The sequence below is a fragment of the Mobula birostris genome, chromosome 24 (genome assembly GCF_030028105.1).
Source record: "Mobula birostris isolate sMobBir1 chromosome 24, sMobBir1.hap1, whole genome shotgun sequence".
NCBI classification, from domain to species: Eukaryota; Metazoa; Chordata; class Chondrichthyes; order Myliobatiformes; family Myliobatidae; genus Mobula; species Mobula birostris.
Genome location: NC_092393.1, coordinates 56,645,154 through 56,662,855, shown reverse-complemented (window position 1 = coordinate 56,662,855; position 17,702 = coordinate 56,645,154). Strand labels below are relative to the sequence as shown.

Here is a 17,702-nt window from a genome sequence, read left to right as displayed (position 1 = left end):
ATTCCTAAAGAGGGTAAAGATAAACTAGAATGTGGCAATTATCGACCAATTAGTGTTCTTAATTTAGATTACAAACTATTTACATCTATATTAGCGCGCAGATTGGAAAAGCTTTTACCTGGTCTAATCCACTTAGACCAGACTGGATTTGTTCAACAAAGACAAACACAGGACAACATAAGGAGAACTCTGCACATATAGAACAGGTTAATAAGAACGAGACAGAGACAATGGTAGTAGGATTGGACGCTGAGAAAGCTTTTGATTCGGTTAGTTGGGCATTCCTATACAGAGTGTTAGGAAGATTCGGCTTTCAAGAAAAGTTTATTAAAGTAATTCAGACTCTATATGACAGCCCTACAGCCCGAATTAAGATAAATGGGGACCTCTCTGACTCCTTCATCTTAGAGAGAGGCACTAGACAGGGATGCCCAATTTCTCCTCTCCTTTTTGCGCTATATATTGAACCGCTTGCTCAACTAAAAAGACAGAGCAAAATCGTAAAAGGTATCAAGGTGGCAGGGATTGAACAGAAAGTGGCGTTATTCGCAGATGATGTCTTGGTCTATCTGAGTGAACCAGAAAAATCATTTATAGCATTGTTTACACTGTTGGATGACTTTGGGAAAATATCAGGTTATAAAATAAATGTAAAGAAAACGCAGGTTATGTCCCTAAATTATACACCATCCAAAAAATTGCAGGATACATACGATCTTAAGTGGGAAGCTAAATCATTAAAATATTTAGGAATAACCCTGCCGAAGGATCTTTCAACACTGTCACAGGTAAATTATGGGCCATTAATCTCAGAGATAAAAGCAGATATGCATAGATGGAATCTTATCCCCTTTTTAAGTTTAAATTCAAGGATAAATACTATAAAAATGAATATTCTTCCTCGGTTATTGTATCTTTTCCGTACTTTACCGGTGGAGGTGGATGATAATCAATTCAGGGAATGGGACAAATGGATTTCCCGCTTCATTTGGCAAGGAGAGAAACCTAGAATTCGATATAACACCTTACAGTTAGGGGAGGAAGGAGGAGGTATGGTTCTTCCTTGCCTGAGAAATTATTTTTATGTCTCACAGATAACCCCTCTGTTATATTGGTGTAATAAGAAATATAAGGCTAGATGGAAAGAGATAGAATTTGGATTAGTTGACAGTTTTCCTCTACAGGCCTCAATAGCTGACAAAGGATTGATGGCCCAGTTGGAAAAATTTAAAAACAGTTGGATAAATCTTACATTAAAAGTATGGCAGAAGGTGGTTAATTCATGTGGAATTAATAACATGTTAAAACTCTTTAGATGGTGTGCATATGATACCGAATTCCTTCCCAACAGAGGAGATAAAAGATTTGAGTTATGGATAAAGAAAGGTCTTACAACCTACCTCTCATTTATAGATAAAAGAGTATTACAAAGTTTCCAAATCCTGCAGGACAAACATGGCCTAGAACATAATGACTTTTTTAGGTACCTTCAAGTACGAAACTATGTTAACCAGAGTTGTAGATATACAGACCTATCAACAGTAGAATTAGAATTTTTCAAGATTCTGAACTCGGCTTACAGTTCAATACCAAGTAAATCAGTTTCTCGATTATATAATGCACTCTCCCATGCTAAAAATGTAAATACACTGTATATTAAAGAGAAGTGGGAGAAAGAAGCAGGGTTGGTACTTTCAGAGGAGGCTTGGGGGAAAATCTGCAGCTTTCAATGGTCCTCGACTAATTCTTTGATTTGGAGAGAACATTGTTGGAAAAACATTATAAGATACTTCAAGACCCCATATCAGGAAAAATATAAAGATACAAGTGTGACGTGTTGGAGAAGGTGCGGCTCCAAGGAGGCAAATCATTTTCATATTTTCTGGGATTGCCCTAAATTAAGTCTATATTGGGAAGGTATTCATAGAACATTAGTTAAGGTACTTAGGTCCCAGATACCTCTGAACTTTGAGACGCTCTATTTGGGGCATGTATTGTTTCTTGAACAGAAGGAAGATATAAAGTTGCTGCAGGCCCTCTTAGCGGCAAGTAAGAAATCAATCACTAGAAAGTGGCTAAATCCAATACCACCTACATTAGAAGATTGGCACAAAATTATCTTGAAAATATTTAAAATGGAAAAGTTGACTTATTCCCTGAGAATTCAAAAAGAAAAATTTTATCAAATCTGGAATAAATGGATTGTATATATAACCCCAATGCGAGCAGACTTTAGATGACTCTCCTAATGATTTATACTGCTCTTCTCATCAACACAGTAATATTGCTAACGTAAGCACCCCTAGTCTAAATGTCTTTTTTTATGTTTTCTTTTGGAAAATAGAGAATTAACACAAGTAAAGGGAAAGATTTGGGAAAGGGATAAAAAATGGAAAAATTAAGTAAATAAGTACATAGGGATTGGATAATTATGTCTGTGGGCAGGAGCAAGCATGAACAAATTAGGATATAAACACCTACAATGGTTGTTACATAGGCTTATATACAACATTTTGGACCAGTGGAATGGTCCAGAAGAGTTATATGGAAACTATTATTACCATTTTTCTTAACAACTAATACCATTACTTAGCCTAATAGATTAGAATTACCACAGTACATAATTATCTATTTAAGTGTCTAATTTCCTTTTATATCATCTCAATGTGTACTTAAGAATGTATAAATAATTATAGTTTTATACATATAAAAAAATGGAAAAGTTAAAAAAAAAGAAGAAAAATCTGCTAACATCTCTCAAATGCATTCATGTTCAGGATCTTGAACTATGGTACATAATTTATGAATACAAAGCAGTCTTCTTTCATTTGTATGAACGAGTTTCTAGCCCAAGTGAAGCACACTAATGGAACAAATTAAATGGAGTTTATTTGCTAGTTTTACTATCTGTTAGTTTTAGCCTTAAAATAACAGACAAGTAGTGGGTTGTATATCACCCTTTGACATGCTTACGAAATTGTGATCACTGGGGGATGTGCAATGATTAAGAATAAACATTAGGCCCATTTTAAACTATCGTATTCTGTTCATAGGTTACTCACTATGCTAATAAAAATAAGCTTTTGCTGTGAACACATCAGAGAAAGTTTTAATCACAGCAGTATACAGTATTAGAACTGGCCTTGGCAAAAGCTGCATCACCAAAGGAGACAGGAAATGATTAGAGGGATATAAGACAACCTTGATAATGGAATTTGTTTCGATGGGTATCTTGGTCAGCAAGACCAAATTGGGTTGTAGGGCCCTTTTCTGTGTTCTATGATTCTATGACTTTGTTGAAATGCTTACGGAGAAATGTTACAAAATAGAGAACAGTCACAAGATTGTGATACAAAACTGATTAGTTTATGGGACTTCACAACGTTCCATTTATGTGGTCTTATAGACAAAGCTAACTAGTTGGACCTCTGCTTTTCAGTGCTGAGGAAGTCTGACTTGGATACATAAGTCACTGAATACAGAAGCTATTGTTCTAATTCAGAAACAGTGAACAGGATGACTAGTAAACAATAAGAGGGTGAACAAGAGCTGTCTATCATCTGTCCCTAAAATGATTAAACTGTCACCTTTTACGTTATTAGACACCTGGTTGGGTATGTATGTAATGCGTGTAACCTGTTGTTATTATTATTGGTCAGTAGCCAGTGAGGATGAACCAGAAAAAGGTTTAATGATGGACATATTCCTTTGCTCTTCAGAGAAGCTGTCTGGAACATGCAAACAACTTCTCTACACCAGTAATAAACAATAAACCTTTGATATTTGATGTAACAGACCTGGATCTCAACTAATTCTTCAATCATTCAAGTTTCCCTGAACATGTAGCATCTTTTTACTTGAAGGATGTTGCAGTAAACAGCCTTGAAGTAAAACCCCAGAAAAAATTATTCAGGTAATAATTAAATTATCATTACATATTCAATATGAAATATGTAACTCAGGTGAAGTCAAAACAAAGTATTAAAATTGGACTGTATCATCACCTCATTTAGTGTCTTGCCTATCAGCTAGGGAATTTTTAAAACATTGGAAAAGGAAACTCAGCAGTACTATAAATTGGAACACTAATACCATGAACGTTAAGTAAAAGATTTTTATGTTATTCTGCACATGGTAGAATTCATCTGGGCCACGCATCCCCAAATGGAAGGAGGGCAGACTCAAGGACAAGTTGTATCACATCAATCTTAAATATCTATTAACAGCTGATTCAGGAGCAGCCCACAAATGCATTATTTAGTTGAAGAGGAGTGTGAGGGTGGGGAAATGAAGTGAGCAGAATTAGAAACATGTTTCCATCACTTCTAATAATAAATCATCCACTTTATTGTTGGAAAACTATGTTGTCTATTCACCCTCCCTTGGTTTAATAATGTATAAATACATCACTGGAAGTTTTAGAAGTTAATAAAGCTGGCCACCCTTGGTGAGGAAAAATTCTGTTCTGAGCTGTGCGAAGGGAGGAACTGGCAGTGACACAAACTGATCTTAAGCCATGTGGAAGAGATAACCTGGAGTGTGTATAGGAACAGATGATCGAGCACCTGTGCTACAGCAATGTAAGGCTGGCCCTAGCAGTAATAAAACAGCCCTTGAAAGAAAGAATAGGTCTATTACTTCTCAGATCACAGGCACATTTGATAAAGAAACTGACCTAAAGGCTTAATGTCATCATTTACTTGTCAAATGGTTTATTTTAATTCAAATATGTAAAGAATGGAAGCAGGTGAAATACAGAGGCAGAAAAATATTCACAGGCAGTTCCAAGATAAACAGTTTGAGGCATCATCTCAGCCTTGTTTTCTGCACATGAACCACATGACACAAACAACAGTGATGTTAAATTACATTTGATGGCAGGCTATTTGCAAGCAGCACTCCTTGTAAATATTGTTAGTGATTATCATATTCACCATATGAGAGTTGAGAAACCATTCAAGTTACTAGTTTCACAGGAGGAAACTAAACAAAAAAGGAAATGAATGTTAATTATAATTTTTGTAACAACTTAGGAAACTGCTTTTAGTACTTCATTGGCTCAAAAAGCAGTTAGCCTAAACACCAATGTCCTCATCTCAGAGAATATAGAAAGGTGTAGCATAAGAATAGGGCGTCAGCCCACCATGTCTTTGCTAACTATGATGCTAAATGAAATTAATCAAACCTGTCTGCATATGGTGTATATCCTTTTATTTTCTGCCTGTTTTAAATGATAAATGCCTTTTAAATGTTGTTACAGTATTTGCTTCTACCACTCCCCCTGGCAGTATGTTCCAGACACCTACACACTCTGTGTAAAAACAAAACTTTGCCTGACAACTCTCCTTTAAATGTTACCTCTCTCACCTTAAACCAATGCCCTGTAGAATTCAACATTTCTGCCTGAGAAAAAGACTTTGACTATCTGTACTATCTGTGGCTCTCATAGTTTTATAAACTTATAACAGGTTGACCGTCAGCCTCCAATACTCTACATGAAATATTCAAGTCTGTCCAACATCTCTTTCTAGCTAATACGTTCCAGTCAAGGCAACATCCTGGTGACTATCCTTTGTACCCTCTGTAAAGCCTATGCATTTTAAAGTGTGGTGACCAGAACTGCGCACAATAGTCCAAATGTGACCCAACTAAAAGTTTATACAGCTGCAACATGACTTCCCAACTTCTATACTCAGTGCCTTGATTGATGAAGACAAGCATTTGTTTTACCATTCCTTCCACTTTCAGGGAGCAATACACTTGCATCACAAGATCCCTCTGTGTGACATTGCTCCTCAGTATCCTGCCATTTACTATATATTCACCACCTGCATTTGACCTCCCAAATTCCAGCACCTCACACTTGTCCTCATTAAACTCCACCTGCCAGTTCACTGCCCAAATTTCTAACTCACCTATATCCAGTTGTACCCTTTAACAACTCTCTCAATTTTTGCGTGATTGCATGTTTACTAATCAAACCACCTACACTTTCATACAATCATTAATATACATCACAAACCACAGAGGTCCCAGCACTGATCCCTGCAGAATATTACTGAAGGCAGACATCCAGTCAGAAAAACACGCTTTACCATTACTCTCTATGACCAAATTAATTTTGGATCCAATTTACTGTCTTGCTACAGTTCAAACCAAATCATTAAGTTCACTGATGACAAGAGAGTCATTGGCTTCATCAGCAGTGATGATGAGACTGCAAACAGAGAGGAGGAAGAGCTGCTGGTTGATTGGTATGAGCACAGATCTTGAGTCTCAACATGGACAAGACCAAAGAGATGATTGTGGACTTTAGGAAAATGCAGGGTGACCAGTCCTCACTGTACGTATATGGTTCCTCCATGGAGAAAGTTAGGAGTACCAAGCTTCTGGGAGTGCACATAAGAGACAATCTCATGTAGGCCCTCAACACCAATTCTTTGGTCAAAAAAAGCACAGTAGTATCGCCACTTCCTGAGAAGAGTGAGGCTCCCCCCTCCCCTCATTTGAATCAATTTTTACAGGAGCACCAGGGAGAGTATCCTAACCAGCAATGTCACCATCTAGTATTGAATTGCAAGGTATATGACTGCAAGCTCTACAAAGGATTGCGAGGACTGCTGAGAGGATTGTTGGGGTCTCTTTCCCACCCATTAGAGATATTTATCAGGAGTGTTGCGTATGCAGGGCCCTTAGCATTGTCAGTGATCCCTACCATCCGTTCAACAATCTCTCTGACCCCCTATCAACAGGCAGGAGGTACCACAGCAATAGGACAAGAACTGTTAGATGGAAAACAGCTTCCTTCCCTAGCCCACAAGACTACTGAACTTCCTACCACCATCCAGATCTCATCACTTATGAGGTTATACTGCTTACTTTTTAACTTGCATCATGTATGCACCTTATTATTTGTGGTAATGTTACTTTGTGTGATGTGTGTGAGTTTTATGCACTGTATTGTACACCTTGGTCCAGAGGAACGCTGCCTCGTTTAGTGGTTTACATATGTATGGATGGTTGGCAATAAACTTGAACTTGAACTTGAACCCAATGTTTTTCAAGAGTCCACTGATGTGCCTTGGCATAGCAATATGCCCCTCCGTAATCTCACCATCATCCATATCTTTTTTCTTGGGCAATCCATATTTGTCTTCCTCTCAAAATTCATATTAAATTTGTACCTTATGAAAATATATCATCAAAATTTTTTTCAATCTTTAAAACAATGAATTTTTTTTTCTTGAGACATTGTAAGTGTTGCCTATTTCGATGTACTCTTATTAATTTTGGATAATAATAATAATAAAAAGATTTGAAAAGAAAGTAAAAAGTATATATAAAGATATATCATTTGATCCAGACTATGAAACAAAAGACATAGCCAAATACAATGACAGAATAGAAAAGAAGTCTTTAAGTTGTTTGAAATGCTTAAAATGTTTTAGGATCTGTAGCAAGTTAAAGCAAGTTGGTAGACCAAAAGTTATACCAGTAAGTCCACCCATTTGTTTCCTTAGCTTAACAAAGCCGTATGCCCTGTCTACAACATCAAAGGTAAAGCAATAATTTGGAAACATTTGCCAGTCAATCCCTTTGTTTCCCATATATTAATGTTATGCCAAGCCATTGTTATTATCAGTGAACCTTTCAAAAAGAAACCTGATAAAATGATAGTTTTTAACATGCTGAAGTTCATCAGGCAAATTGTTTTATTGAACATCGATTTTCATCCTTTCTCTGTATAATTAACAGTGCAACTAAATCAACTTTTTGAAAATGTAAAGTAAGAAAAAAAAATGTGGGAAATATTCAGCAGGTCAGGGCACCACTGTGGGATGGGTCCATTCTTGAACCTGCAACATCAGTTCTGTTTATCTTCTACAGAGCCTGCCTAACCTGCTGAGTATTTCCAGTATTTTCTGCTCCACCTAATTCAAAAGGGTGATGATCATACTAGTGCCCATGAAGAGCTAGGCAAGCTGCCTCAACAAGTGTTGTGCAGTTGCACTCACATCTACTATGATGAAGTGCTTTGAGAGGTTGGTCATGGCCAGAATCAACTCCTGCCTAAGCAAGGATATGCATCTGCTGAAATATGCTTAATACCACAATTGGTCTACAGCGGATGAAATTCAGTGGCTCTCCACTCCACCTTGGACTAACGAACAATAACAATACCTATGTCAGGCTGCTGTTTATTGATTACAGCTGAGCGTTGAATACCCTCAGTACTAATCAACAAGCTCCAAAACCTGGGCCTCTGTACCTCTCTCTGCACCTGGATCCTTGACTTCCTCATAAGGAGACCAAAGTCAGTGCATGTCAGAAATAACATCTCCTCACTGACAATCAACATTGGTGCACCTCAAGGACGTAAGCTGAGCCCGCTGCTCTACTCTCTCTATACCCATGACTGCGTGGCTAGGTACAGCTCAAACACCATCTATAAATTTAATTATGACACAGCCGTTGTTGGCAGAATATCAGATGGTAACGAGGCTTACAGGACTGAGATAGATCAGCTAGTTGAGTGGTGTTGCAAAAGCAACCTTGCACTCAACATCATTTAGACCAAGGAAGTGATGGTGGACTTTAGAAAGAGGAAGTCAAGGGAACACACCAGTCCTCATTGAGGGATAAGTAGTGTTAACATCTCTAAAGATCTATCCTGGAATAAACATACTGATGCAATTACAAAGAAGGCATGAGAGCAGCTATAGATCAATTTCTGCAGATGTACTGTGGAGAGCATTCCAACTGGTTGCATCACTGTCTGGTATGAAGAAGCCACAGTACAGGATTGGAAAAAGCTACAGAAGGTTGCAAACTCAGCCAGCTCCATCATGGCCACAAGCCTCCCCAGCATCCAGGACATCCTGAATAACCAATGCTTCAAAAAGGTAGCATCCATCATTAGGTACCCCCATCATGCATGACATGCCCTCTTCTCATTGCTACCATCAAAGAGTAGGTACAGGAGTCTGAAGATACACACTCAAAGTTTTAGGAACTGCTCCTTTCCCTTCACCATCAGATTTTTGAGTGAACAATGAACACTACCTCATTATTTTTTTCTGTGTCTTTGTGCTACGTATTTAATTTAATTTTTATAATTGTTTCTTCTCGTAATTTAATCTTGTATTGCACTGTACTGCTGCCAAAACCAACAGACTTAATGACATATGCCAATGATATTAAACTGATTCTGATACTCAAACCCATCCAGATTTTGTTCAATCCAGCACTTCCTAATACTCTAGGATTAGGAAAGCAGAGGGAATACCAGAACACTTTTCCAACACCCATCTACCTTCTTAACCCTTTCCCTCCATACTTACCTTATAAGCCAAGTACCAGCATAGACCTATCTATATCCATGATATTATGGTGTCATAGAGTGATAACTATCTTAGAAGTATAAGTTGTTACTGTAAGGGAAAGATTACCTACTGATCATTTTCCTCTTCTAATCAACAACTTTAATCTCTCATTAGGGTGGAGTTCTGTAGATAATTCATGTACAAAATGCAAAGAAGCATTCTCCATACACAGACTCATTGAATTGGATTGGTTCAAAGAGCACCGTCCTGAGTAATGCATCATACTAAGCCAGCTTACAGAGTGGAACTATATACATTGATAATTCTGTGAACATCATACAACTCTCATTATTACCAGCATTTACTTTTGTGCAAAAGAAAAGAAAAATTTTATAGACTATGTTTTTCCAAATGCTGAACATTATATTTCAGCATGGTTTTAATTAGACATAAAGATTAAATGATTTTAGAATTTTGCCCTTCTGATCTCTTTGTGTTTCCTCCATAGTGTTTATCATTTCTCTTTTGATCATTTCAGTTAATTGAACAATGATCCTGATTCATTTGATCCACCATAGATCCTCAGTAGTGCTTCAATAAGTGGTAGTGTTGAGTCAAAGCACCATTGATGCTTTCAGTTTGAACTAGGGGCATTGTGTAAGTGGTTAATATAACAGGAAGAAACATGTAAGGATATAACTCTTCCCTTTTACATGATATAATTTAACAATTAGAGATTGGTCAGTATAACGTTGTGGGCATCACTTAGCCGCAGCTGAAAGAAGGTCATAGTTGGGAGCTTAATATCAAAGGATATACTTCGTATCAAAAGGACAGGCAGGAAGGCATAGGCGGTGGTGTGGCTCTGTTAGTAAGAGATGGAATTACATCTTTAGAAAGAAGTGACTGTGACATAGGGTCAGTGAATGTTGAATCTTTGTGGGTGGAGTTAAGAAACTGCAAGCATTAAAAAAAACATTATGGGAATCATATATAGGCCTCCAAATTGTAGCCAAGATGTGGGTTACATTTGCAGAGGGAGCTGGAAAAGGCATGTAATAAGGGTAATATCACAATTGTAATGGGGGACTTCAATATGCAAGGGGATTGGGAAAATCAGGTTGGTGTGGATCACAAGAGAGGGAATTTGTTGAATGTCAATGAGATAGCTTTTTAGAGCAGCTTGTGCTTGAGCCTGCTCGGGGAAAGGCTATCTGAGATTGGGTGTTGTGTAATAATCCAGATTTTATTAGGGAGCTGAAGGTAAAGGAAACCTTAGGTGATGGTGATCATAATATGACTGAATTCATACTGCAATATGAGAGGAAGAAGCATAAGTCAGATGTATTAGTATCACAATGGAACAAAGGGAAGTACCAAGGCATGAGAGAGGAGCTTGCCCAGGTGGATTGGAGGGGATACTGGCGGGGATGATGACAGAGCAGAGGTAGCTGAAGATTCTGGGATAGTTCACAAACTGCAGGATAGAGATATCCCACAGAAGAAGTTGTTCTCAAATGGCAGTGGTAGTCAACCATGGCTGACAAGGAAAATTAAGGACTGCATAAAGGCCAAGGAAAGGGCATACAATGTAGCAAAAGTGAGGGGGAAGTTAAGTGATGGGGAAGATTTTAAAATCCAACAAAGGGTAACTAAAAAAGCCATAAGAAGAGAAAAGATGAAATTTGAGGGCAAACTAGCCAATAATATAAAGGAGTATACTAAAAGTTCTTTCAGTTATATAAAGAGTAAAAGGGAGGTGAGAGTTGATATTGGACTACTGGAAAATGATACTGGTGAGGTAGTTATCGGGACAAAGAAATAGTGGATGAACTTAAAATAAGTACTTTGTGTCTGTCTTTACTGTGGAAGACACTAGCCGTGTGCCAGAGGTCTGTGAGTATCAGGGAGCAGGAATGAGTGCCATTGCTATTACAAAGGAAAAGTGGGAGGCAAACTTAAAGATCTTAAGGTGGGCAAATCACCTAGCCAGATGGACTACATCCCAGAGTTCTGAAAGAGGTTATTGCAGAGCTAGCAGATGCAATGATTATGATCTTTCAAGAATCACTTGATTCTGGCATGGTTCCAGAGGACTGGAAAAATGCAAATATCACACCACTCTTTTAGAAGGGAGGAAGGCAAAAGAAAGGAAATTATAGACCAGTTGCCTAACCTCAGTGGTTAGGAAAGTGTTGGAATCCATTATTAAGGTTCAGGTTTTAGGATACTTGGAGATTAATGATAAAATAAGTCAAAGTCAGCGTGGTTTCTTTAAAGGGAAATCTTGCCTGACAAATCTGTTGGAGTTCTTCAAAGAAGTAACAAGCAGGGTGGACAAAGGAGAGACACTGGATATCATTTACTTGAATTTTCAGAAAGCGCTTGATAAGGTGCCACACATGAGGCTGCTTCACAAATCAAAATCCTATGACATTACAGGAAGGATATTGGCATGGATAGAAGAATGGCTGACAGGCAGGAGGCAGTGAGTGGGAATAAAGGGGGTCTTTTCTGGTTGGCTGCAATGACTAGTGGTGTTCCTCAGGGGTCAGTATTGGTACCACTACTTTTCACAATGTTTGTCAATGATTTCGATAATGGAATTGCTGGCTCTGTGACAAAGTTTGTAGATAATACGAAGGTAGGTGGATGGGTAGGTAGTGCTGAGGAAGCAATGTGATTAGACAAATTGGAAGAATGGGCAAAAAAGAGGCAGATGGAATAAAGTGCTGGGAAATGTATGATAATGCATTTTGGTAAAAGGAACAGAAGTGCAGACTATTATCTAAATGGGGAGAAAATTTAAATATCAGGGATGCAAAGGGACTTGGGAGTCCTCATGCAAGACTCCCAGAAGGTTAATGGAGAGGTTGGGTCTGTGGTAAAGAAGGCAAATGCAATTCATTTGGCATTCATTTCAAGGGGAATAGAATATAAAAAATAATGCTGAATCTTTTATAAAACACTAGTCAGACCGCACTTGGAGTATTGTCACCAGTTTTGGGCCCATATCGCGGAAAGGATGTGTTGTTATTGGGGAGAGTCCAGACGAGGTTCTCGAGGATGATTCTGGGAATGAAGAGGTTAACATATAAGGAGCGTTTGTCAGCTTTGGGCCTGTACTCATTGGAATTTAGAAGAATGCGGTGGGATCTCATTGAAACCTACCGAATGTTGAAAGGACTAAATAAGGTGGATGTGGAGAGGATGTTTCCTATGGTGGATGTGTCCAGAACTAGAGGGCACGGCCTCAAAATTGAGGGGCGACCCTTTAGAACAGAGTTAAAGAGGATTTTTTTAGGCAGAGAATTGTGAATTTGTGGAATGCTGTGCCACAGACATTTGTGGAGGCCAAGACTGTAAGTATATTTAAAGCAAAAAATTAAAGTTTCCTGATTGGTCGGGGCATCAAAGGTTATGGTGAGAAGGCAGGTGTATAGGGTTGAGTAGGATCTGGATCGGCCGTGATGGAATGGCAAAGCAGACTTGATGGGCTGAATGACCTAATTCTGCTTCTATGTCTTATGGTCTCAATGCCGGTTATTTCACAAGTATATTCTCCTTAACTGCTTCCTATCATTTAAAACATGGAGAACCTTAACCCTTCTTCTCTAGTTGTTGGTGGTCAATTTTATTAATATAATCACATTCATAATTATTTTCAACAAATTTTGTTTTATTTATAGCAAGCTTCCTAGCTGGGCTAGAGCAGTGGTTCCAAGGATATTTTACGTCACAGAAAAAGCTTGGAATTATTATCCATACACTATCACAGGTAAGATATAGCACAGTAACATAACATACTAATTAAAGTGCAATGTAGCGTAAGATTTTATCATGGATAGTGAGGTTGTTCACATGATATCATCAGAGATGCGTTTTAAATGCCTTCATTGCACATTCCCACCTGAGGAACCCAAAAGGCTCCCTGTTGCCTGGAGAGCTGCTAAGGAATTGAGAAAAAGTTGACAGCAGGCATACATAATTAGTAGATGGAAATGTGATAGAGAAATCAACCATAAAGTAGAAAGATGGTTTCAAAAAAGAGAAGGCAGGGGAAAACCTGGTAAGCCAGGCAAAAAAGCAAAAATATTTCTTAATTTGAACCCTTTTTCATCCTTCCTTCTCACTGGCTTTTTTCCCTCCACAGTCTCAGTCCGATGAAGGGTCTAGATCTGAAATACTAACCATCCCTTTGGTTCCAGGGATGCTTCATGACCTGCTGAGTTCTTCCAGAGGCTTTTTTTTATTCTGGAATGAACAGTGTCAGATTGGATCATACATTGGAGATCCATCATTAAGAACTCTATCACCCCAAATAAAGAATTGGACTTGAATAAAAAGAAAAGAGGGTGATTATTAAAATCAAGATACCAGGCAAGGGCAGAAAGAGATGAAACTAAATTGAATGATTTAAACACTGGGTCTGTCACATGGATAGAATACTCCTTTCTCCCTCAGCCCATAGATTTTGGATTCCCATGAAACATAGTGCCCATCAGCCTAGGTAATCCACACATAAAGTCTGCAAAAATGTGAGATTATTCGTTTGTTAGCAAATAATTTCTCAGAAAAGCATGTTATAAATCTTGAAAGAGCAATCACCTACCACAGCCTGTTTACACCAAATTGTCATGCAAATTATTGCAGAGCGAAAAGAGACTGGTAGAGCAAGCTGCTGCAGTTACTAAGCTACCTTCCAAGTGCCACTTCTAAACCTAAATGCTGAGGTTATGTAAGACTTAACACTTTACTGTCTTTGACGTGCCAATCTTTAAGACACTGAATAAGAGTAAATTTTCAAAAGCACGCTGTTTGTTATTAGCTTCATTTGGGGATGATAACAATGTGATTTAATCTGTATTGATTGTTCTAGACTCTAGAGTAATCACGTTGTTTACCTACCTTTCAGTAAATACTGACATAGCTCTGTGTTAGAATAAATACAATTGTCCACATCTTTTTGTTTTTGAAAGAAGACCTCTTCTGCCAGCTTTCTTCTGGTGCTGTGCTGCAGCCAGTCTTAGAGGGTGTAAAAGAACAGCCCAGGCTGACTCTGGTTTTGCTTTCCTGCCTTTCCTGCCTTTCCTTTCCTCGGCTGTTCACTTCTTTTCAGAGTGAAGGAGCGTTTCTTATGCCATTACTGGAAAACTCATTCTCTTAAAAACTGAAATGATACACATGCCATTGTGAATATAGTGCCCTGAGTTGATTCTTTTTGTAAGATCCAGGTGGTTCGAGTTTAACGGCACTAAATACAATTTTGATATAGACAGTTGTTATCATAGAAGCATTTTTTTCATGGTTCCTAGGTAATTTTGTTCAGTTTCCTCACTGAGAGTCTGCCTGATCATTTATTTGTAGTTGATTCTGTGACACTTTGATAGTTTTAATTCTTTTCTCATATCCTGTAGCACATTCATATATATCTTGTCACCTTGAAGTCTATAACTAATTTTGTGTGCTGAACTCAGTAATTGAGATTGTGCTAATTAGCTAACCACAGTAGTTTTAGTTACTGGGAGGCAAAACTTTATTCCTAACATTCACATTTCTTCACAAAAGCAGCAGTTAACAACCAAAAAATTCAGACAAGGGATTAAGAAAAGGGGTGAAAGAGATTAAGAATTCTATTTACCTTTGATAGGGAGACCAAACAATATTAGCCATTGTGAGCAGCTGTTTTATCAAGCAGCAATGCAAATATCTGATGAAAGTAAAGGCTCAAAAGAATTGATTGAAATTAGAATTAGTGGGGTCATCTGGGAAAGACAAGTTGGGGTTGTTTGATTTTTAATAGAGAAGAAAATAATATAGATTAAATGTTAACATAAAGAAAGAGCCTTTTGACCTTCACTTCCCATTCAATAAAAGTGCTGTGAGGTGAAAATGCAAATTGGCATCTTTACCAACTCAGGTGGATGAAAATGGGTGAAAGGTCTTTCTGTGTCTAAAGTTAAATTGATCTCATGCTTAAGTAGGCAAAAATCCATACAGTTCTTTACTGCAAAGTTTTTGGATTTCAACTGTTTCCCAGTCAGAAATAAAAATAATAATATATGAAAAAAATCATTAATGTCTATTAGTGCTTTGATTTGTCATGCCCCCTCAAGTCAGACAAAGATTTTAACTTGTTAGACCTGGGGGAAGTGAGATAGGAACAAAATTAAAGGCAATAAGAAACAGGCAGATGAAGATGACTGTCATCCTGCCGTTAGAGGAAGAGCAAAAACATCAAAACCTGGGAAACTGGACGTGAGGGGTCATTGCTCACAGAAGGCCTTATCCGGTCCAAGTTAAACCTAGTTTCAGTTTTCAGCTCCTCAAAGTGCCTGTCACAGACTTATGCAGCTTTTTGCGCAAGACATGTTTCACAGGTTCACAGATGGCTAGGCATTGGTTATTGGAAGCCAGGGTGGTTGGAAAATGAGAACAGTGGCCCAGATCTGCCAGTGTTTTTGTAAGTGACTCTTGAATACACTGATTCATATTTTGGACTATGGTTGAAAATAAAAGCATTCCAACATTTATGCATACATGCTGATCTTTACGATATGATTGAAAGAAGTTAAGTATGTAGCAGTATAAAATTACAAAGATCTCCTTCACAAGGAATCATCAAAATAAATTTTCATGTAATTATAATGTTCACTGAAGGTACACAAACACTGAATGCCAATCAGTCATCAAAACAGTAGTGGATGGCTTATCTAGAGTAATCAGCTGTCAGTAATGTTATGTTGGAGACTTTCGTGAAAATTTGACCCTGGAGGCAGAAAAGAGAATTAATATCAGGGGACACATCTTTCAGTGAAGATTATTATAGCCTGTGTCTTGTTAGATCGTGGGGCCATTCAGAAAAGGTTCTCCTCGCCATTAGGATCAGCATAGTCAAAACTAAGTTCAATCTATTAACTCAAAAGGAAAACTAAAAGCAGCATTTTCATCATGTTGCAGTAGGGCAATGTACGCTAAAGTGAATTCAGGCTGTGTCACTAAATCAAACTTGTTCCTTCTTCGTTTGAGAGTGCAACATGAAAACAAAGCACTTTCAGCATTTAGAGAAGTTCTCAGCCACAATTTAATCTGCTATGTTTTATTCATGATTACTTCAGAATTCAATTACTGTTATATTGCAGTTACTTACTGGTCTCTTGAGCATTTTATTGGATTTCAGATAGCTAATAATGAACATCATTGCCGTCGCTATTCTTGATATAACATTTCGATTGCTACTATTTTGGATTCAGATGAGGGCACATTTTGAAAGTGAAATCAAATGGAAGCAAAATGTACTAGAGTATTAGTACCATTAGTCTGATTTTCCAAAAATATGACTACTTGGACAGCAGTTTCAGTACATTTAGCAATGGAGTGATACACATGTTTGTCAAACCCCTCAGATTACCCCTGTATGCTGAATTCTCGTCTAAGTCTTTATTTTTTTGTAGGAACAGGGATCTAAAGGCAAATAACCTTAAGAGTTTTTCTGGTGCATTTCTTGACTGCTATCATGCATCAGATACATGGAATGAGGTTGTCCATTTTCATTCTTAGCTATAATTGGCAAGTGACCCAGAAAAACTGTGCTCTGATTTAAAAAAAGAAAAGGTTGAATGAAAGGGTCTAAATATAGGTTATTGCATAATTTATTGCTCACCACACAGAGAATTTTTGGACTTCTAATTTCTATTTTTGTGATCAATCAAAGCAGAAGGTTTAATCATGCTCATAGAGACAATAAGAAAAAAAGAACAGACTTTTAATGAATGTTTTTTTTTCTGTTTCAGTGACAGTTTCTATTATATTTTGGATTGTTGTATTCATTGCTATAAACATTGTACTTACATTAGCTTTTGTTGCTCAGTTTATAATTTTTGAAAATATTGCATATTGTGATTAATAACTTCATGGAACCTATATTTATTGTGTGTCTTTATTTTTCTCTTTATGTGTCCTTTCATTGGGGCCGTGTTACAGAATACACAGTAAGTACTTCATTTTTCTTTACTTTTGTTGAATAGCTAAGCTGTGAAATTCTTCATTTTAAATGTAAAATTGGTAAGAAGTAGTCAACTTGTTATTGCATGTATTGAATCTGATTCTGATTTATCTGAGGACCACAAGTGACATACTGATTTGTAAGTCTATCTAGCAGCTCACATCGTGGAAAGCTAAAATATTCAATTCTGAAAGACTTCAGCTGTGTTTCTTATCTTTGTTAGCTGATCTGTGGTGTGAATAAGAGAATGACATATGGCTTCAGTCTTCAAAATTATAAAGGTTTCCCAAACATCATCAAGGCTAGCATTTGAATGAATGACCAATTGGACAAGTTATTTGACTAAAGAACTGTAACTCATTCAGGAGTTTAAA

General features: G+C 37.5%; 1 protein-coding gene across 1 annotated transcript in view; it reads left to right on the top strand.

Moving 5' to 3' along the window:
• The window catches only part of LOC140187055 (cytoplasmic phosphatidylinositol transfer protein 1-like), a 319,781-nt gene that overhangs the window by 200,858 nt on the left and 101,221 nt on the right, over nt 1-17,702 (top strand). Inside the window, exons 4-5 of the mRNA XM_072241968.1 lie at nt 13,013-13,101; nt 17,307-17,314. Coding sequence (XP_072098069.1) covers nt 13,013-13,101; nt 17,307-17,314 — 97 coding nt within the window. The remainder of the gene's footprint in view (nt 1-13,012; nt 13,102-17,306; nt 17,315-17,702) is intronic.